The sequence below is a fragment of the Anoplophora glabripennis genome, unplaced genomic scaffold, assembly GCF_000390285.2.
Source record: "Anoplophora glabripennis isolate ALB-LARVAE unplaced genomic scaffold, Agla_2.0 scaffold468, whole genome shotgun sequence".
Classification (NCBI taxonomy): Eukaryota; Metazoa; Arthropoda; class Insecta; order Coleoptera; family Cerambycidae; genus Anoplophora; species Anoplophora glabripennis.
In genome coordinates, this window is record NW_019416618.1 from 12145 (window position 1) to 36651 (window position 24507).

Consider the following 24507-nt stretch of genomic DNA (forward strand, 5'->3'; position numbering starts at 1 on the left):
AATTCCAGCCTGCGTCCGTGATGCTTACTTCGGCAGATCGAAATCCACCGGCCAAGACTAGGCGGTCCCCGTATCTTAGTAGTAGTAAACACCACAGTTTTTATTGCTAAATGCTTTTATCTCGACAATGGTGCATTTTAAAGGTGAGAAACACTTTTCAGTTAAGGAGGATAGGGTGCTACCAAAATACCAATTTCATATTATTGAAAGATATTATTTTTGCAATGCGAAATCAAATTCTGTGAATTATTCTCGAATTGTTTATCGATTTGTTTTTGTTTTAAATTATTGCCGAAAACTTGAATATTTAACATATTTTCTTATGGGAAATGATATGATGCATACCCTTACAATTGTATTACGGGTGAAAAAATGCAAATGGTAAGACGAAAAAATATACGTTGATCTATGAGAGGAAGAAAAAAGTAGGTTACCGCACATTTCACAGAGAAATAAATTGTCATCCGCCAAATAATAAACGGGAAGGAATAACGGCAACAGCGCAATAGAGTTAGAATGGGGATATGTGCAGGGAAATTTAATTAAACTTTTCGATACACAAATTAGTCATTAGAAATGGATTACATTCAACTTGCATTTATTTGTGTAATTCAATTTGGAATTATAATCTAAAATGGGAAATTTTAAAATGAAGTATGCTTTTTGTAAACGTTCAATACAAGAAGTACAAAATAGAGCAGCATATAAACAATGAAATATATACTTTGCATCACAGCGCATATAACAGTCTTATGCATTTAGATAAATTATTATTAGTATAATTTTTCATATTAAAATTAACATTTCAATAATTTCAGTATATTTTTTAGAATATTTTTGGCTGCAATAACATCGTATTACAGTATAATACTACACATACCAAATTGTATTATACTTTCATAAATGCAATCGCTTTAAACCCTTGCCTTATAAGGAACATTTGTAACCACAGAAGTGCATCAGATTAGTATGCTACTTATGCATGTAACTAAATCATATTCAAACGCAGATCACTTCGTGATCACAGTTTGTAGATAATCTAGAATACGTAAAAGTACTTTACAAAAAGAGAAGTGCATGCTTTGTACCATGTCGATTAGTTGATGCCTTCAAACGGTGTGCGGAGGTTCTGGCTTCACAATTTTCTCTTCAACACCTTCTTTCCTGCTTTTACTATTTTCTGTTCTAATTCTCAAGCACTCATACTTTCTTTTGGTCACAAATTTTCTTTTCAACCCACTCTGTTCTTCATCCGATATTTTATAGGTTAAAGCAATGAGCTGTGCGAGCGATTACATACAGATTACATAGCATAATCATGATTTTTTGAGGGGGCGATTAAAACATGAAAAACTAACATATTTTCACAAGAGACAGGAAAAAAAATATTGGTTATTTTTGGGCCACTCTACTATACAGATAACAAGGACTGCCAACTTACAATTAATAAACTCGGAATATTCGTGCGCTGCCGCTGTCGCCAAGTTTCTGTTGCAACTTTTGACATTTATTTATGCACATTGGGTAAAAAATAATAAATGAGAAATCTATCTTAAATATTCTATTAACTTTATTATTCTGAAAAAATCTACTTCTCGTTCGTATGAAGTATTAAGTATTTTCGTAAAAAATGTTTAAAAATTAAAAAATAGTACCAAAGTCACAATTCCACAGTAACCCAGAAATAAATTTGATATAAAACACCCGGTACGTTTTATCTTAGCGTTTTACCTTAAATCTTCATATTTTGAGCCAAGGATTATCTACTTTCACATTACATTACGCTGGAATATTTCTATCAGTGTAGACTAAGGCTATAATCAAACGTCCCTAAGAATATCCTAATTAGATGCCCCTGTTGTCAGCTTTACTGCTGCCCCCTCGGATAGAAAGAGACATTTACTGCAGGGATAAGTTTCTCTCGGGGCATAAAATTTGAGATTTGAATATACCAGGCGGTTTGGCTTTTTGTCTCGGTGTTTCTAAAAAACTACTGCCTTAGTTAAGGAGTGTATTGCCAAGCAAAAGAATATTGAAACTAGCAGCTAATATAAATGGAGAAACGAAAGTAAACAAAAGAAAACAAGATTAACATCTTTGTCTAAAACAATTTCTTGAAAATATTTGCAGTTTGAACCGTTGTAAATCTGGTGGTTTTATTGACGAAAGATTTTAGTTATTTACTAGATATTGCAGGCGTAGTTCAATGCTGGTCGGAGCATTTGTCCGCAGGATAGTTGTTTCCCACTATTATTAATTAATATTATAAGATATTTTATATCGCAACTTTTAATTTTTTTGCAGTATCCCAACTGGATCTACAGGTAGGTACTTAAATAACCAGCGCATTCGCCATATTTAATATTAATATAAAATATCTACGGTACGAGATGAACATCTAGGTACAATACAAGGTAGTTCTTTAGTACACTTCAATAATAAAAGACGTGTTTCCCCAATTTATTCTTACAAAAAAAGTATATCCTAAGCGGCCTAATTTCCAAGTTATATGTTTGTAAAATTTTGAAAAACAAACATTTATTTTTCCTATTAACATGAACTGGCAAAAATTTATTGAAATTTGGCGTCCTATAGTAGTTTCTAGAAAGCTCCATTTTCCCTGGAATATTTTTTTCAAGATTTCAAGGCAAATCCTTAAAGTTTCATTAAAAAACCGAAAATGTTGACTCATTTAAAATTTTGGTAGGCCATTTCAGCCATATTAAAAGAAATTTCAGAAGAAGCAACAGCAACAAATAAGTCACGAAATTAAAATTTTTATACCTACTTAAACAAGAAAGTTCTGAAAGTTAAAAATTACATAATTAGGTACATTTGTTTCTATCAACACCGATACTTCCAGTTTTTTCAGTTTAGTACAGATATTTTTCAGGAGTTTTCATCATCGCGTCCATAAGCGACTGCAACAAACTTTTGTGAGATGTACTGACAATATTGGAAGACATCTCAGTTGGAAAATACCGCACTTAAGCAGTATATGACCAAGCAGAAATAAGTAACAAAATAATTGGTTCGTTATTTGATGTGTCATCAAACAATGAAGTTGATTAGTCGCGGTGAAGCATTTGCAGAATCCCCACTGAAGGTGTCGCCAGTGAAGAACGGCGAAACGTTTAGAAGCATTGGATGCGACCAATACCAAACGTCTCAGAAGATCACCATTGTCTGAACAGCAGTTTCGTTCGTAGCGATTTTAGAACAGCATAGAGCTTAACCCGAGAACAACAAGGGCAGGTTAAATATTCCTAGCTAAAGCTAGGGTAGTGAAAGGTAATTCTGGTAACTAAAAGCCTTAAAACCACACACACACACACACACACACACACACACACACACACACACACACCATCACGAGGATTCTATACATATCCTCCGTTTCCGAGCTTACTGAACGGTGAAAAGACACCTTCGGACAGCATTTCCATCACCTTAGAATATCAAACTCCAGCAGAGCTAGTCTTGTCTTCGTACGTAGCACGGACCTGTTTTAAAATAACTCTTATTAGCGACATGCACAATAGGTCGTAAGACCTGAAGGCTGCTCTGTGTTCCACAATAAGTTAGAAACTAGGTTACTTAAGATATTGTAGATATTTTCTTTCTTGAACCATCCCCATGAATAACGTTGTTTTGGTCAACAGCGTTAAATATTAAGATATTAAGAGCATAGGTTATGTAAACGTTATAAGTAAACTTAATAAAAACGGGGAAAATTGAACATGAAATTTTTGTAGTTTTAGTAAATCCAAGTTGACAGCGATTTTACATAACTCCAAGCTGTGAAGTTGTTACACTCATTTCACTCAATTTTACTCAATTTTACTCAATGATATATATCATTTATACACAATTGTCATCTAAATAACCGGATAAACGGATACTTGTCCAGCACTACAGGCCATACACCACGTCACCATATGACCTAATGGGGATGATGGGAATAGACAAAGACAACGCACGACAACCATAGAATGGGGTGGGATCACTCAATATTGAGGACATTTACTCCGATTCAGGTACAAGTGTATCAAATACAAGTTTATTAGGAGAATTTATTTAACGGATATTTGAGTGAAAATACTCTATTTTAGTTCGAATATTATCGCAAATAAGTAAAATTATCAAAATGCTCAATATTGACTGAAAATGAACTCAATCATTTCACTCAATGAATTCACTACGTACCTCTGTTGCGTTTCACTCACACCGATTTTTTACAGTGTATATTGCAGCTTTAAAAGGAAATGTTAAAAAACTGTAAAATAGCTTTAAAACTCTAGTTAAAAATAACGTGGATTAGCAGAAAATTGCAATGGTAATTCAACTGAATCCAATTAATTGGGCTTTTAAATCGCAATTTTGATCAACTTGCCTGAATTTTTGATATAAGTTAGTTTGAGGTGTATAATAACAATATCGACAGTCATTTTTTTTTCAACCCCCGGCCAGGGGTGAAAAAAGATAAAATAAAGGGGGTTTTCAAGATAATTCAAAAGAGGTGAGAGCTAGAAAAAAGTTTCTTATAAAAGTTGTAGAGCATAAAATTCTACATAAATATGGCCTATTGACTTTTTCTTGTACTATTTAGGGAGACCAGAAGTAAATAGATGATTTAATAAATTTAACACAAGCAGAAAAATGAATGAATTTTATATACAGTGTGTCCCACTTAAGCATTAGCTACCCATGTAAAATTGTTATTTGTTGACGGATTTGTTTCCACTTTTTTTTTGTTTGATAGATCTCAGAAAATGGAGTAGAATGTATAATTTCAGTATTTTCGTGTCTAAGTCATGGCCAACTGAGACGCGTTTTATAGGAAGAAAAAACGAGAAGTATTATTAGCCATTTTTTAGACAAAAACTGCACTGGATTCTTATTCAGGACTCTCTAAAACCCTACGATATTAATTTTTGTTGTTTTAGAATACAGGGTGTTGCAGAAAATTAAACCTTAATTTTTTACACTAACTGAAGATTTATTTACGAAGCACATGCATTATTTGAATATTATGTATCAGTATTAATCAAATTAGTAATTATCTTTTCGGAGAAAAAGATATATTTTTTAATTTTTAATATAAAAGTTATAACAATTTCACAAAGCGAACGTTTCATCTTTGTCGTAAAACGAAAGCAATTTTTCATTATTTTAAATAAATCAATCGAATAGCATAGAAANGAATATTATCGCAAATAAGTAAAATTATCAAAATGCTCAATATTGACTGAAAATGAACTCAATCATTTCACTCAATTAATTCACTACGTACCTCTGTTGCGTTTCACTCACACCGATTTTTTACAGTGTATATTGCAGCTTTAAAAGGAAATGTTGAAAAACTGTAAAATAGCTTTAAAACTCTAGTTAAAAATAACGTGGATTAGCGGAAAATTTCAATGGTAATTCAGCTGAATTGTCCAATTAAATGGGCTTTTAAATCGCAATTTTGATCAACTTGCCTGAATTTTTGATATAAGTTAGTTTGATATGTATAATAACAATAAGCGACAGTCATTCTTTTTTCAACCCCCGGTCAGGGGTGAAAAAAGATAAAATAAAGGGGTTTTTCAAGATAACTCAAAAGAGGTGAGAGCTAGAAAAAAAGTTTCTTATAAAAGTTGTAGAGCATAAAATTCTACATAAATATGGTCTATTGACTTTTTCTTGCACTATTTAGGGAGACCAGAAGTAAATAGATGATTTCATAAATTTAAAAAATCATGACAAGCAGAAAAATGAATGAATTTTATATACAGTGTGTCCCACTTAAGCATTAGCTACCCATGTAAAATTGTTATTTGTTGACGGATTTGTTTCTACTTTTTTTTGTTTGATAGATCTCAGAAAATGGAGTAGAATGTATAATTTCAGTATTTTCGTGTCTAAGTCATGGCCAACTGAGACGCTTTTTATAGGAAGAAAAAACGAGAAGTATTATTAGCCATTTTTTTTAGACAAAAACTGCACTGGATTCTTATTCAGGACTATCTAAAACCCTACGATATTAATTTTTGTTGTAATAGAATACAGGGTGTTGCAGAAAATTAAACCTTAATTTTTTACACCAACTGAAGATTTATTTACGAAGCACATGCATTATTTGAATATTATGTACCAGTATTAATCAAATTAGTAATTATCTTTTCGGAGAAAAAGATATATATATTTTTTAATTTTTAATAAAAAAGTTATAACAATTTCACAAAGCGAACGTTTCATGTTTGTCGTAAAACGAAAGCAATTTTTCATTATTTTAAATAAATCAATCGAATGGCATAGAAATAAATTGTTTTAGTGTTAAATCATAAAAATTATCGATAAAAAAATTAAAAAATATATCTATTTCTTTGAAAAGGAAGTTTAAATTTTTTAGAGTAGATTGAAAAAAGTTATAAAATTCATTCATTTTTCTGCTTGTTATGTTCTTTTTAAATTTCTGAAATCATCCCTTAACTTCTAGCCGCCCTAACTCTGTTAATTTTAATAGTACATGAAAAAGTCAATAGATCATTTTTATGTAGAATTTTTCTAGCTCTTAACCCTTTTGAGTTATCCTGAAAACCCCCTTTATTTTATCTTTTTTACCTCAAACTAATTTACATACAGGGTGTCCCATTAATATTGTGAAAAAATTCAGGAGGAGTGACCAAAAATAAGAAAGAAAGTTCCTATAAACTTATGTCCGAAAATGCTTCGTTTCGGAGATACAGGGTGTTGAAATTTAGAGAAAATACAAGGTTTTTACTAAAATCTGGAGAACCCTAATTCCGATTTTTTTGAATTTTGGAATGTTTGTTTATAAAAACGATAGACGTCTTCTCTCGCAATTTGATTTATTTTATCTATTCCAGCGACGTCCGGGGACTCACTTCTGTTGATATTAATAAGTAAACATATGAGACGTCACTGCTTTTTCTTAAGGTCATATGTTTTTCTGATTATGCGATAAAAAATCCAACTTCTTTGATATCTTGCTCCGTTTTTTGCAATATTAATGGGACACCCTGTATATAAAAAATTCAGTTGACAAAAATCGCAATTTAAAGGCCCATTTAATTGGACTACGAAGGTTACGGCATCAATAAAGATTATTTTAACGTTTGTTTTGTCACTTGGTCCGCTTTGTTATCAGGACGTACTTAAGGACCATCCTATATAAATGTAGTTCACTAGGAAAGGAACGTTAAAGAAGAATCGTCCTCGTCCTGAAAACAACCCCGTCATCGCCCCCGAAATTAATTGATATCCCTCTCGGCTCGCCTCCTGACAGCCGAACGATAGTTAGCGGTTGCGGTGCAGCAGCTCACCGCCGCCATCCACCTGAATCAGCGGAATCAGACGTCGCATCAACTCCGACCTCATTAATCAGGGCGGCCGTGGGGACCCCGCTCGCATGGGGTGGGGCGCCGCCCGCGGCCCGCCGCTCTCGTTTCAATTACGGCCGGCCGGCCGGCCGCCGCGCGACGCGTAAGTTATTACTAATAAATCTAGCAGGCGTAATTGTGGTTGTTCCGGTTTGTTGGCGGCTGATTTACCGCCGAATGATACCGCCGCCGCCGCGAGTATTAATTCAGTCTTGCGGCTCCGGGGGCGGGGGTGGCGCGGTGCTTTTGTTTGGAGGTACGCGGGGAAAGCGGTTTTGATACACTACGTTGGGTATGTAGGGTGTCTGGAAGCGAATGGGGTAGCTTCCTTGGACAAAAATACATGTATAGACTTTGGATACAGGATAATTTTTTCAGGGTTGGTTGGGGACTGCCTCGTGAGTATCCGAACAAAAGATCACTCTAGAACTCCTGGTACGACGTGTCCTATGGGGGTGGTTTCCTAAAAATTTTTTTAGAGCGAAATGATCTTAATAAAAGTTGTATAGGATCAAATTCTGAACAGCTTTTCCGTATACATTTTTTTGTATCTCTAATACTTAACGAGTTATTGCGCATTATATGACAAAAATTCGGTAACCACTGGACTGGTCTTGTAAACTTTTTTTTAAATATTTTTGTTAAAAGTTGACGAGGAGTAAATGCTCTACAATTTTGCTTTATAATTTTTTTGATTATCTCGACTACTTAACAAATTACAGCGCATCTTTGCATAAAGCAAGTATCCATTTTAGCCACACACACAAAACTAATAATTAACTACACTGCCAAACTAAAATGACTGAAACAAAAATGAGTGAAAACTAAACATGAACTGATGCAGCCTGTCAGCTAACATGTGAGAGCCTAACACCGCTTGCCCCACTCTCACTGTTGCCAACTCTTTGTAAAAACATGTTTACAAGACCACCACTGCAGCGTGCCCAATTTTTTCATATAATGCGTAGTAACTCGTAAAAAAAGATACAAACAAAATTTATAAGGAAAAGTACTCAGGAGGCAGTCCCCAAACAACCCTGAAAAAATCATCCTGTTTGGATTTTTTTTTGCGGCCCCTATAAGCCGAGCACAACTTTATTGGATTAATAATTACCATGGATATTTCCTTATCAATGTCAAAGTCAACATATATTTTTATCATGATACAACCATACAGAGATATGATATTGCGCATGCACGGCGCCATCTTGGCTATCTTGCTGACGTCATGTGGTAAGTCAAAAAGTAAACAAACGGATCGTGGCCATATTCTTATAGTGTTGTGTGCGTTTTTCCAAGTTTTTTTATTTTTCCTGCCTGTATTTCTAATTTAATTCGTTGTGTGAGCTTGTGCTTCATTGAGCAGAAAAAGGAAATTAAAGAAAATTGTTAAATAGAAGTTCAATCACCTAAATATCTGCACAAAAACTTTTGCGCTTGGGTANGATACCGCCGCCGCCGCCGCGAGTATTAATTCGGTCTTGTGGCTCCGGGGGCGGGGGTGGCGCGGTGCTTTTGTTTGGAGGTTCGCGGGGAAAGCGGTTTTGCTACACTACGTTGGGTATGTAGGGTGTCTGGAAGCGAATGGGGTGTACTTCAAGGGGCAGCTTCCTTGGACAAAAATAAATTTATACACTGTGGATACAGGATAATTTTTTTGGGGTTGGTTGGGGACTGCCTCGTGAGTATCCACACAAAAGATCACTCTCGAACTCCTGGTACGACGTGTCCTATGGGGGTGGTTTCCTAAAAATTTTTTTAGAGCGAAATGATCTTAATAAAAGTTGTAGAGGATCAAATTCTGAACAACTTTTCAGTATACATTTTTTTGTATCTCTAATACTTAACGAGTTACTGCGCATTATAAGACAAAAAATTCGGTAACCACAGGACTGGTCTTGTAAACATTTTTTTTAAATAACTTTAATAAAAGTTGGAGAGCAGTAAATGCTCGACAATTTTGCTTTATAAAATTTTTTATTATCTCGACTACTTAACAAGTTACAGCGCATAAAAAATCTTTGCATATAAAGCAAGTATCTATTTTAGCGACAAACGCAAAACTATTAATTAACTAAAGCTAAACCACACACTGCCAAACTAAAATGACTGAAACAAAAATGAATGAAAACTAAACATGAACTTATGCAGCCTGTCAGCTAACATGTGACAGCCTAACACCGCTTGCCCCACTCTCACTGTTGTCAACTCTTTGTAAAAACATGTTTACAAGGTACCACTGCAGCGTGCCCAATTTTTTCATATAATGCGTAGTAACTCGTTAACAAAAGATACAAAAAACAATTATAAGGAAAAGTACTCAGGAGGCAGTCCCCAAGCAACCCTGAGCACAACTATTGGATTAATAATTACCATGGATTTTTCCTTATCAATGTCAGTCAACATATACAGGGTGATTCATTAATAATGGGACAGAGCTTAAGGGCATGTTGCTGACCTCAAAATAGAGCGATTAAGCTAAATATGCCTTATCTGAATGTTGCTCCTTTTCGATCTACAGGGTGTTAAAGTTGAAAAAATATTTTCGATTTTTTTAAATATCTTGAGCATCTTTAAACGGATTGTCTTGAAAGTTTGTACACCTATGTTTTCTGAGGTGGTAATTACGGAAATGGTAACTATTTTGCAATCACATCTAGGATGCGCTAGTTGTAGTGTTCCGTCGGAGTAAACATATGTCAAACTTTTTTGTCCTTCAAAAATCTGAATTTCCAATAAGAAATTATTAAACTACGTTCAATTCTAAATAAAAAAGATATACCTGTTAAAAATCGATAAACTTAACCGTTTTCGAAATAAGAACGATTTACTATTTCTTTACAAAATTATTTGTTTGAACGTACGCCTTTAAATAAGATGACTTAATTACGAATTAAGACAAACACAGTAACAACTGAAAATTTTATTATGCTTAAGTCTAATTACAAAAGATTCTCAAAGTGGCGACCATTGTTTTCAATACATTTTTTTATTCTCTCGTTAAAATTTTGTCTGACACTGAATAGACTTCTTTGTTGGTCTCTGATAATGTTAACAGATTCTTGTATTTTTGCCCACAGCTCTTCTCGAGTATGTATAACATCTTTATAAACTAAAGATTTAACGTTACCCCAGAAATAAAAATCTAGGGGATTTAAATCAGGGCTACGCGCAGGCCAAGGCACTTCGCTGCCGCGACCAATCCAACGGTTTCGAAAACTTATATCAAGATATTCTCTTACTGGTCGGGAGTAATGTGCGGGAGCACCATCATGCATAAACCAAAAGGTTTGCCGTAAATTTAAGGGGATATTTTCAAGAACGAGTGGCAAGTCATTTGTTAAAAAATTTAAATAATTTTCCCCATTAAGTGGACGGGGTAACACAAATGGTCCCAAAATGTTATCGGAAAGTATTCCACACCAAATATTTATTGAGAATTCATGCTGAAAATGTTGTTCTCGTGGCAAGTGAGGATTTTCCAGTTCCCAGGAATGGCTATTTCTCCAATTAAATACACCGCGCCGGGTAAATGTAGCTTCGTCCGTAAACAATATTTTATTATAAAATGTAGGGTCAGCATTTTGTTGCCGACGAAGAAACTGTGCGAACCGAAATCTACCAGGAGGATCTTGTGGCATCAACTGTTGAACCGGACGAAAATGGTAAGGATACAATTTTTCTTTGTGGAGTATTCTGAAGACGGAAGGCTGACTTACACCAGTAGCTGATGAAATTCGGCGTGTGCTTGTTTGCGTGTTTTCGGCAATTCGCACTAAAACATCCTCTTCTTGCTCCGCCGCTAATACTTTAGGCCTTCCAACGTCTCGTTTAGGGCGAAATGATCCCGTTTCTCCTAATCTGTCGTACAACGTCTTGAAAAGCTTGTGGTTAGGTTGTCTGTTATTTGGATATAACTCCAAGTACCTCGCTGCTGCATGACGACCACAATAATTTTCTTGGGCATACACACATACCATGTTTCTCATTTCAACAAACGAATAATCATTATGACGCGGCATTTTAATGAAAAAAATCACAAACGAAGAAGAACTAAACTGTCTAGTATTTATAAGTTGCTTAGAATTGACATAAATAATACATGACATTTCATTGACAGCGGCCTACTTCATTTAAGTCATCTTATTTAAAGGCGTACGTTCAAACAAATAATTTTGTAAAGAAATAGTAAATCGTTCTTATTTCGAAAACGGTTAAGTTTATCGATTTTTAACAGGTATATCTTTTTTATTTAGAATTGAACGTAGTTTAATAATTTCTTATTGGAAATTCAGATTTTTGAAGGACAAAAAAGTTTGACATATGTTTACTCCGACGGAACACTACAACTAGCGCATCCTAGATGTGATTGCAAAATAGTTACCATTTCCGTAATTACCACCTCAGAAAACATAGGTGTACAAACTTTCAAGACAATCCGTTCAAAGATGCTCAAGATATTTAAAAAAATCGAAAATATTTTTTCAACTTTAACACCCTGTAGATCGAAAAGGAGCAACATTCGGATAAGGCATATTTGGCTTAATCGCTCTATTTTGAGGTCAGCAACATGCCCTTAAGCTCTGTCCCATTATTAATGAATCACCCTGTATATCTTAATTAACTAACCATTGAATATAATTTTTATTAATAATGCTAACCCTGCCTGTAGAAACAAATTGATCTTGTGAAATGTTATGGAGTCGGTAATGTTTTATATCGATATGCAATACAAATTTTTAATGAAATACATCCAAATGTAACTAAATCGTAGAGCAATTCGCAAGCTAATTATAAAATTCGACACCACTGGTGATGTAAAGAATATTAAAAAGATAAAAAATAATACAATGATAACGATGCTGCTACTGTTGTAGTTATGGACCCTATATAAGACAATCCAAAGATGTTACTTAGGAAATGGTCAGAAAACATAGATATTAGCAGACTTCATATTCAGAGAATTTTAGTATACAACAAAATCTTTCAATTCAAACTAGTGTTTAATCATAAATTGGTTGATGGAGATGATGGTCGTCGTTTGGACTTTTGTTTAACAATGGGCGAGAAACTTATTGAAAACAGATTCTTTTATCCCAATATTTTATTTACTGACGAATCAACATTCACAACTAATGGCGTGGTTTCCTTACAAAATTGTAGATACTGGGCTAAAGACAATCCAAAATATCGATTGATAACTATTAGTGTGGTGTGGCATAATAATAAAATAATTGGTTCTTAGTTTTTGGAAGAAAATCTTTATCAAAATTCGTATTTGGAAATTCTCAATAATTTTGTTTTGGCAGCGAAAGATGGTGGTAGATAGCGAAAATTTAGAGTTCAGAAGGAACCTAATATTTCAACAAGACGGATGCCCTGTACACACTTCTAGTGAGAAACTGGCTTAACATTTAATTCCCGATCAAGTGGATATGACGCTATGGACCAATAACTTGGTCTGCACGGGCACCCGATCTGTCCCCATTAGATTATTTCTTATGGGGATGCAAAAAGTGTATTCCAACGATTTTGACGATGACACTGATTTACTTCAGCAAAATATTCAGGAAGCTGTTGCCACCATAATCGAAGAAATGATCTCGTCACTGTACAAGGAATTTAGAAAAAGATAAGAAATTTTTAAATTTTTTGGATGCCCTGCATGTTCTATTACATATTTGTTTACTGCCCATGGCTTCCCAAGATAAGCAAAACTTTTTATCAAGAATAACTTTTTCTCGAAAAATCAACAATAAAAAAGTTTATAAGAGTGCGGTACCCCATCCGNTTCGTTTTTTTATTTACACTTGTTAAATAAATGCTGTAATTATGTATTATTTAAATATTTGTGATTTAAGGCAAAAACATGTTTACAAATTTTAATTAGCCGTATTTTCCATGCTCATACGTGTGTGAATAATAGAACAATGTGGGCGTTTACTAGCCACATGACGTCATGCGCAGAGTCGAACGAAAATGAGACCTCTTAGTATCATATCTTATAAGTTTATTGTATCATGTGTTTTTATTAACTGACCACTGAATTTTTATTAATAATGCTAACCCTGTAGCAACGAATTGATCTTGTGAAATGTTTCGGTAATGTTTCATATCGATATGTAATACAAATTTTTAATGAAAAACATCCAAATGTAACTAAATCGTAGAGCAATTCGCAAGCTAATTATAAAATTCAATACCACTGGTGATGTAAAGAATATTAAAAAGATAAAAAAGAATACAATGATAACGATGCTGCTGCTGTTGTAGTTATGGACCCTATATAAGACAATCCAAAGATGTTACTTAGGAAATGATCAGAAAACATATATATTAGCAGACCTCGTATTCAAAGAATTTTAGTATACAACAAAATCTATCAATTCAAACCAGTGTTTAATCATAAATTGCTTGATGGAGAAGAAAATCTTTATCAAAATTCGTATTTGGAAATTCTCAATAATTTTGTTTTGGCAGCGAAAGATGGCGGTAGATAGCGAAAAATTAGAGTTCAGAGAAAACCTAATATTTCAACAAGACGGATGCCCTGCACACACTTCTAGTGAGAAACTGGCTTGACATTTACTTCCTAAACAAGTGGATAGGACGCTATGGACCTTGGTCTGCACGGGCACCAGATCTGTCCCCATTAGATTATTTTTTATGGGGATGCAAAAAGTGTATTCAAACGATTTTTGACGATGACATTGATTTACTTAAGCAAAACATTCAAGAAGCTATTGCCACCATAATCGAAGAAATGATCTCGTCAGTGTACAAGGAATTTAGAAAAAGATAAGAAATTTTTAAATTTTTTGGATGCCCTGCATGTTCTATTACATATTTGTTTACTGCCCATGGCTTCCCAAGATAAGCAAAACTTTTTATCAAGAATAACTTTTTCTCGAAAAATCAACAATAAAAAAGTTTATAAGAGTGCGGTACCCCATTAGGGGACACACCGTATGTAAACTTCAGCACTATATTGTATAAAAAATCGATTGAAAAATGTAAAAATTAAAGTTGAATTTCCCAATTTTTAATTTTGTCTTCGCTTTTGGCGCCACAAAAAACGCATCCGTGCATTATCGGACATTAACGAGGTCTTAATTTTGACCTAAGCCCAAATGAGGGAGCAGAACGGCAGCTCCCGCGGGACCGCCGACAATACTGTCATTAGTAACCGCCAACCGCCGCGATTAGAGCGCAGAGAATGGTTCGTTCGATCCCCCTCGACTTCCTTCAATGCGAGTTTCATTTACTTGGCCTACCAGTGGAGATCGAAAATTATAGAAAGTTGATACCATCGGTATCGGATCGTGAATATCGATAGTGAAGTCCTCGAGTGTCCATATTTATAAAAACTTAGCGTTAGTTTGAAAAAAGTTTGTTCAAACCCTCATTTGTCTGAGGACATAAAAAACAATCTAGAAATTGTATACAGAAACTACAGAATTTAAAACAGCATAAATTTGTAGTCTAAGGGTGTTTCTGAAGTAGTGCGTTCTTTGAAAAGGGAGATAGAGGGCACGAAGGCAACTTTTATTAAGCAACTGATAGTCACGTTATGTTTTAAATTGGTGCGGCAGCCAGATGTACCTTTGATATCAAAGTTGCCGCGCGCCGCAGTGCGAAAGCGCTGATGGCGGTTTTGACGGTTTAAATTTTGTGTTGTATTCGGAGATTTATTCAAATTCGTTTAAAAGTAACATAACAATTGAACGAATAAATAAATTACTTACCAATAGACAATATGTTCTCCAAAATTTGTTTAAAGTTGTCCATGTGCTAATAAAGATGCTTCGAAACGACGGTCGAAATTCTGTCACCAAAATCACCACACCACACATTCACTGAACACCGTTGCTGGAACCGAGATCTCTGTACAACGTGAGATTTGCATCACACCAATAGTGAATGTTGTGAAAATTTAGTATGCCGTCTCTAGTAAAACAACATTTATCCGCAAAAAGCACAATGCTTGTAAAATCCAGATCTTGTGTTATTTGATGTCGAAACCACTGGCAAAATTGGTAAAAATTTACTTCTGTAATTTTACAATTTTTTCCTTGATGAAGTAACGATTTATGACGTCAGTTAGTGCAATTTAGAGCACAACCTACTTCTCAGCTGTCTAGCGTCTAGACCTAGACTACAATTTCTATACTGACTTATATTGAACGTAATATTTAAAAAAAGCGTATGCGGAAAACCTCAAAGTGAATTTGACTGTCTCTAGATTCCTGTTACTTACCAAACTCCTAGGGCCGTCCTGTCTATGTCATTCCTCTTGACGGTCGCACTAAATGACATCACAAATTACTGCAAACATCCAGGTTTTACATTTTATTCATATAATGTGCACACAAAATTTCGTTTCTGTATCTTCATTCATTCCGAAGATATGTATCACGTTTTTTCTAAAAACTTTTTATTTCCTCTGTTTCCTGAATTTTTATGATTTGGGACTCCCTGTACCTTTTTGTCAATTTGTGACATAAATTTCGCCTATAATATTTATAACTAACCTGTACAACTAAAATCTGTATTTTAAAGCGAACATGAGCGATTGAGTCCATTTTTTTTAAATTTGGATTTTTGGATTAATTGCCGTATTATAACCCTCTGTTTCTTATGAGTATTTGGTTTAAGTCCATAGAAAGCTCTTTAAGAGTGTAGACGGATGTGTGAGAAGACGTATCGAAAAGTGTATTTATGCACAAGGATACTGCTTGGAACATAATTTTGAAAATAACTTCATTAATTTTAATATTTATATACTTTCANTTGCCACCATAATCGAAGAAATGATCTCGTCACTGTACAAGGAATTTAGAAAAAGATAAGAAATTTTTAAATTTTTTGGATGCCCTGCATGTTCTATTACATATTTGTTTACTGCCCATGGCTTCCCAAGATAAGCAAAACTTTTTATCAAGAATAACTTTTTCTCGAAAAATCAACAATAAAAAAGTTTATAAGAGTGCGGTACCCCATTAGGGGACACACCGTATGTAAACTTCAGCACTATATTGTATAAAAAATCGATTGAAAAATGTAAAAATTAAAGTTGAATTTCCCAATTTTTAATTTTGTCTTCGCTTTTGGCGCCACAAAAAACGCATCCGTGCATTATCGGACATTAACGAGGTCTTAATTTTGACCTAAGCCCAAATGAGGGAGCAGAACGGCAGCTCCCGCGGGACCGCCGACAATACTGTCATTAGTAACCGCCAACCGCCGCGATTAGAGCGCAGAGAATGGTTCGTTCGATCCCCCTCGACTTCCTTCAATGCGAGTTTCATTTACTTGGCCTACCAGTGGAGATCGAAAATTATAGAAAGTTGATACCATCGGTATCGGATCGTGAATATCGATAGTGAAGTCCTCGAGTGTCCATATTTATAAAAACTTAGCGTTAGTTTGAAAAAAGTTTGTTCAAACCCTCATTTGTCTGAGGACATAAAAAACAATCTAGAAATTGTATACAGAAACTACAGAATTTAAAACAGCATAAATTTGTAGTCTAAGGGTGTTTCTGAAGTAGTGCGTTCTTTGAAAAGGGAGATAGAGGGCACGAAGGCAACTTTTATTAAGCAACTGATAGTCACGTTATGTTTTAAATTGGTGCGGCAGCCAGATGTACCTTTGATATCAAAGTTGCCGCGCGCCGCAGTGCGAAAGCGCTGATGGCGGTTTTGACGGTTTAAATTTTGTGTTGTATTCGGAGATTTATTCAAATTCGTTTAAAAGTAACATAACAATTGAACGAATAAATGAATTACTTACCAATAGACGATATGTTCTCCAAAATTTGTTTAAAGTTGTCCATGTGCTAATAAAGATGCTTCGAAACGACGGTCGAAATTCTGTCACCAAAATCACCACACCACACATTCACTGAACACCGTTGCTGGAACCGAGATCTCTGTACAACGTGAGATTTGCATCACACCAATAGTGAATGTTGTGAAAATTTAGTATGCCGTCTCTAGTAAAACAACATTTATCCGCAAAAAGCACAATGCTTGTAAAATCCAGATCTTGTGTTATTTGATGTCGAAACCACTGGCAAAATTGGTAAAAATTTACTTCTGTAATTTTACAATTTTTTCCTTAATGAAGTAACGATTTGTGACGTCAGTTAGTGCAATTGAGAGCACAACCTACTTCTCAGCTGTCTAGCGTCTAGACCTAGACTACAATTTCTATACTGACTTATATTGAACGTAATATTTAAAAAAAGCGCATGCGGAAAACCTCAAAGTGAATTTGACTGTCTCTAGACTCCTGTTACTTACCAAACTCCTAGGGCCGTCCTGTCTATGTCATTTTTCTTGACGGTCGCACTAAATGACATCACAAATTACTGCAAACATCCAGGTTTGACGTCGAGCGTTATTTTTTTATGATAAATGCCATTTTATTCATATAATGTGCACACAAAATTTCGTTTCTGTATCTTCATTCATTCCGAAGATATGTATCACGTTTTTTCTAAAAACTTTTTATTTCCGCCTGTTTCCTGAATTTTTATGATTTGGGACTCCCTGTACCTTTTTGTCAATTTGTGACATAAATTTCGCCTATAATATTTATAACTAACCTGTACAACTAAAATCTGTATATTAAAGCGAACATGAGCGATTGAGTCCATTTTTTTTAAATTTGGATTTTTGGATTAATTGCCGTATTATAACCCTCTGTTTCTTATGAGTATTTGGTTTAAGTCCATAGAAAGCTCTTTAAGAGTGTAGACGGATGTGTGAGAAGACGTATCGAAAAGTGTATTTATGCACAAGGATACTGCTTGGAACATAATTTTGAAAATAACTTCATTAATTTTAATATTTATATACTTTCATTCAAAATTATAAAAAATTTTATTTTTTTTTGGGGAAAATATAACCAGTACACCTATATCTACGCTACTGGTTTGATATTGAGCTTTATTCTTTATGTTGAATAAATACCATTATGTGCACACAAAATTTCGTTTGTGTATCTTTATTTGTTCCGAAGATATTTTTTTTTAAACTTCAACTTTTTAATTCCTTTGCTGTTTCCTGAATTTTTATGATTAAAATTCGGGACTGCCTGCACAATTCGTGACATAAAATTCCCTGTGACATGAAATTCCCTATCAATTCGTGACATAAAATTACCTGTCAATTCGTGACACAAAATTCGCTTAAAATATCTGACCAAACATTACACCCTGTACAACTAAAATAACAGTAGCAAAACCTGTCGCCTTTTGAAATATACTTCTCGTTAACACACCGCGCTAGGTGCACCCGTTAATAATCAGATTTCCTCATGACGGAACACTGAACCCCGCAAACGCAATCAATGTTAATGGGTCAGCCGGCCCGGCCGGCAAATCGCCGGCATTTACGCGCCATAAAGACCGATGATCTCGCACTTAACGACACATAATCAGCGCGACAAAGCGTGCCGTTATTTACGCCGGTGATAAATGTCCGCCGCGCCGCCACCGGCGCCGAGGCATGCTTTGTCAGGGGTGGCCGTGTGTCCTTACCCGGAAGGTAACTTCGTTACAGTCCTTTGCAGGGAATAAGAATTACAGGTTTTAAGAACATACCGCCGATTTTTGTCTTATGACTGAGGTCCGTGAGCCAATCGTACATCCAGGGACGTACATTGTTTTCATATATTATAGATTTTTTGCTGAAGAACAATTTTAACGCAACAACAATGCATGGAGAAAAGAATAGATACATATTTATCGAATGCGATGAAGATTAAATTGCATAGCTGCCCTCATATGAATATAAGTATGGAATGCTCGTCAGCAGGCTCAGTTTCGTCCTATTAAAGCATGACGTCAGAAATGAGATGCAGACTTCAGAGTTGCTTTCTTTTTATAAAAAATTTATGAAATTAGGGGAAAAAGAAGTTTTATATAAGTATCTAGGGAATTAGTGCTTTTGTACAAAATAGAAAATTTCAGACTATAGAAAATTTTTCATTGATGATAATATGGTAAATCAATTACACATACACATGTTCGCAGTTGCTTGCATTGATAACAAGTTTTTCTGTATCACTACATCCACTCATTCTCATTAATTAATCAACCACATCAGTTTCAGTCAAATACAGACTTCACATGGATAATAGTTATATCTTCACTGCATATCATCTCAATATACCTACAGAGCCTTCATAAATGTTTATATGCCACGAGACCGCCGAGTTTAGGCAACCAACATTGCCGGGTTGGTACTATAACGAAAAATCCCTAAATTTTGGTGTCACCAATATTAATTATTCGTTTACTATGAACCATGACAAATCGTTATATCTAGCTCGAAATAATGTAATTGCTAATTCGTTAAATCAAATCTCCTGAAAAATTACACCAATCACCAAAATTACGGGTAGTAGATAGGCTATAGACGTACGGTGACAAAATCCCATGTACTTTCTTACGGAGGTTCGTCCTGGTAATTTTTGATAAATGTTACCCCTTCCACTCCCTCTTTTGGCCCCGCGTTTTACGTGACGGTTATCCAGTTTTATGTGACGGTTATCCAGTTTTACGTGACGGTTATCCAGTTGTACGTGACGGTTATCCAGTTTTACGTGACGGTTATCCAGTTTTACGTGATGGTAATCCAGTTTTTACGTGACGGTTATCAGTCACGTAAAACGCCAAGCCAGTGAAGGTGGTAAAATTGGTCAAAAATTACCAGGATGAACCTCCATAAGAAAATACATGGAATTTTGTCACCGTAAGCATATAGCCTATCTACTACGGGTCACGTGGATTGTAATAATGTATGAAGACTGTATAAATAAGATACACATACACACACGATAATTACTTACCTACCCCAACTTAACTTAACCTAACCTATTCTAATTCTCATCATACATGGTAATATGATGATTTTACGTGGCTTAAAGTGCAATTTAATTAAATGAAAAATGTTCTTTTTCTCATGGATCAAGCTTTAACTCATGAACATCTAAAACAATAGCTGTTAACTTTCTTTGGCTCTGGAAAGATCTAGTGTGCACTGTGTTCACTAAAATATTAATCTATTCTCTTGTTTTGCATGTTACAAATTTTCTATTAGAAAATAATAAATTATTCATTATTTCTTAATACGTGTTTGCTAATGCGGTGTACTAGGTACGTCTCTGGTTTTTACGTCATGTACGATTGAGCCACGGACCTCACTTTTCACTAGACTCACTCACTCACTGTGCTGTATCATTTCGGTGAGTAAATGAGGCAGCACAATAACTAAGCTTGAGGGTTTGTATCGTGAACTGAGCCCTGCATTTCTTTTATGAATACTTAGTGTCCTTAGACATTTATACAAGCCGCTACATCTAAAGAAATTTTAAAATGTCTTGCTCGAGGTAGCCCTTTGAAATCAATAATAATGTTAAATGTTTTCCTGTCTTACCAAGAAATGAAATAATACTTTGTTGAGTTGGAGTGCCTACCAGTGTAAAAGCTTATTGACAGTCAAATGTTTAATAGAAATCAATTATTACAACTGCCGTACCGGGTATTTTTATTAAATGTTCTAATTTTTGTGTTCAGTTGTGAAATATTCCAATATATGTGGTCAAGGACACACAATTTCAAATACTTTGACAGAAATATGGACCTAATTATAAGCCGTCAATTATATTATCACTGAAGAAACTGAGTAATATCTAAGTAAGTGGAAAATTGTAAACGAAACTAGAATCAAGAAATAATAATAAAATTATTTTCACTGATAAACGTACTTTATAGGAAGACCACTATAAAAGCCAATTGAATGATTCAAGGTTGACATTTCATTTACAATAAAATGAAACGTCGTTATTCTCCTTTCAAGCAAAGAAATGATGTTTTCTCCACATAGATTGTCGACTTTTTTTTATAAATAGCTTGTTTCTTCATGTTTTAAAACATCTCGATAATTCATCTTAAGGGTGTAGTACAGCGGTTTTTTTATAGAGACGACCCCGTACTGCGTGCCCATTATGTTGCCACAGAATGTAACTTCATTATCGGCCGCGTCGCCTCGCTCAATTAGCCGGGCTGCGGAAAGAATGGGGTGGCCAGCGGGGGCGGCCGCGGCGTTAGTTGCGGCCTAGGTGGTGTGGGATGTACACGGGGACGGTAGTTAATGTCGTCCTCAGGCCCTATTTGTCTTGGCGCCGGCATTCGGGTTTGGAAGTCAGGGACAGCTGAGCAGAAGATCAGCCTGACTAAAGCCAGACCATAGTTATTTCGAATCGACTTTTATAGCAAAAAAAGATATAAATATGTGCTATTTAAATACAAGGTGCTTCGCATAAGAACCGACACAGAGCAGGTGCATAGGCCTTGAAGGTGGGGTTTCAAATTTGGAAAAAGTAAATAGAAAACTTGAACTTAGAAAAACCAAATTTGGTACCGGGTGATTCACTATATTTAGACCCCCACTAACTTTTTTGTTTTAAGAGTTAAAAAAAAATGTGAAATACAAAAGTTGCACGATTTTTTATGAAATTTTCCATCTTTACAATAAGCGAGATAATATTAAAAAACGAAAAGAAGGTTTTTTATTAAGAATATAAGATATCTTGTAATTGTTAGACCTCTTTCAGGCATTTCTTATTTTTTCCAATTACGTAAGGATTTAGATATTTAGTTGCACTTTCTTTTCATTTACAAGTTAATTCTTCATTTGTTTTCCTACTATCATTTTCGAAAACTTCATAAAAAATCATTTATTTCAGATTTTTTATGACTTAAAATAAAAAAGTTAAGGGGTGGGGGTGTTAAAATATAGTGAATCACCCTGTACATGATGCGAGTGTACCAAAAGTTGATAAGAGATTATGCACCATTAAAATGTGACAGAATTTTTTAAACCGTTGGCAAACTTAAAAAAATGTTACTTTATTTTATGGGGAATTTTATTAAACGTCAAACTTGACAATCAGGAAAAAAGTTGGAATAAGAATAATTTAATAGAAAAACAACAACTTACAATTAGACAACAGAAATAACATAAAATTTGTACTGATAAGTTATAAGAATAATTGTTCTTAATGATCACCGTTGTATCAGGCATAAATTTATTCTTCATCGAAAATTGAAGTCTACTCTATCCAATAACTGCTGATTGTTTCTAATGGATGTGCATTTATCTGTAATGCGATTCCACAATTCTGCTCGAGATGCAACTGGAGAGGAATACACAAATTATTTTAACTTCCCCAAAGAAAGAAGTAACATTTATAGAGGTCTGGTGATCGTGAAGGCCAAACTTGTAGGCAATTATTTCCTCTTCCCATCTATTTATTTGGATACTGGTGGTTTAAAAAGTCTTTAACAATATTACTAAAATGAGGGGGTGCTCAATCGTGCATAAACCAATATTCTAGTGTGAGTTGTAGTGGCACCTCGTCGAGTAGATCCGGGAGAGTGTTTTGGAGAAATCTGGACCAATTAAATACCGATCAATAACACTGATCCAAACATTTATTTTAAACTCGCGTTGGAAATATCGAGGAGTTACTGAATGAGGGTTAACATCAAAATACGCATGATAGTTATAGCTTCATTCCAACAGGAAAAAGAATTGGTTCAGAACCGAATGGAGATTACGCAGAACGAAATTCGCGTTGTAGTAGTAGTACTTACAGCATTCCAACAATGATTGAACTAGTTCTGAACTTATTCAGAACCGGTGAAATCGGTATCTGGTCCTGAGCCGGGACCACGAAGGAACTTTTCTTGTATACACAAAATCATAGAGTTAGTGTACTTATAACTTCTATATTTTCAGTTTATAACCTATTTTAGTACGAATGATTTAGATAATGATTTTCTGGCTTCCGAGTCGAGTGATGAAAAGGATTTCGATATTCTTAGGCATTCAGTTAACTTGACAGACGACACAACACGATTTCCAGGATTGGTTCGTAATCAGTACTTATCGAGCGTATGCGTATACAATAATTCATTACTGATTCTGAGCCAATTCTGAATTCCTTGTTGGAACGAACCTAATGTAAATTTGTAATACTTCATCAGTAAACAGAAATGAATGCCTTGATGTAAAAGAAACTGACAGAAATTTACTCATTTAACCAAATCATTCGGTAATAATTCTTGCACTTTTTGGATATGATATGGGTGTAGTAGCTTACGTCTGATCACTCGGTGCATAGAAATTTGCGATATACCAATAATAATGTGAAAAAAATAAACTATTGATACATGTGTCCAAAGGTCAAAGAAAGCCTCTCTAAAATTCTTCGGTCTTCCACGGTCCCCATTCATTTATATATCCTTCAATATAACTGTTTCTACCTTTTGCTACAAAAACCACGAAACTTTATATGAACAGGAGTCTAACATCGATCTTTAGATCTGGATATTTTGAAAATACATTTCAACTACTATGAGAACATATTACTAAGTATTCCGTGAACATATTAGAATTGATTTGGCAGATTGACAGGAGTCTAGACATACTTAATTAATACGATTACTATCTAATGAGGGAATGCCCAAAATATACAAGAAACTTTAAAAAAATTTATAGTCAGACTTTTTTCACTTATTTACAAACGAATAGACCACCACCAGTCTCGACCAAAGTCCGCGTCGCTTTTTACACATTACGGCTTCTCATCCCCCAACTATACCGGAAGCAGGACATATTTTAACACGTATGATTCCTTGGAATGGAGCCATGCGACTTCGGCAGCCGACTTGATTTACTGCGGCCTCTCTTTATGGCCCAGTTTGTTCCGGCCGTTATTATATTAGTCCTGGCCGCTCTATTTTATCTGACAGCCCCACGAGAAGTGACAGTTGTTGGAAGGGGAGATGTCCTGGCATAGCGCAGGTATTAATTTTAAAAAAACAATATACAAACGCTCATAGTCTGAAGAAGAGTGTCTTGCAAATGTGACAAGCCCCTAAAGTTAAGATAATCGTTTTTTTTGCCCTTTAAACATTTTTGTTTTGTAATTTTTTTTTACTGTAGGTACTTTCGAAATTTCCATTTTGAGACTTTTTATTATACTTTTCAAGAATTTGCTTTGTGAATTTTTTGCACTTATGAAATTTCATTTTGTGATTTTT

At 34.8% G+C, this 24507-nt stretch overlaps 1 protein-coding gene across 1 annotated transcript; it reads right to left on the reverse strand.

Moving 5' to 3' along the window:
• Nucleotides 1-10756: 10756 nt before the first annotated feature.
• Nucleotides 10757-11410, reverse strand: LOC111691775 (the record flags this gene model as incomplete). The annotated part of the gene is made up of 1 exon (XM_023455100.1): nucleotides 10757-11410. A coding segment is annotated over exon 1 (654 nt), but the record flags the coding sequence as incomplete, so codon positions are not given.
• Nucleotides 11411-24507: the final 13097 nt, after the last annotated feature.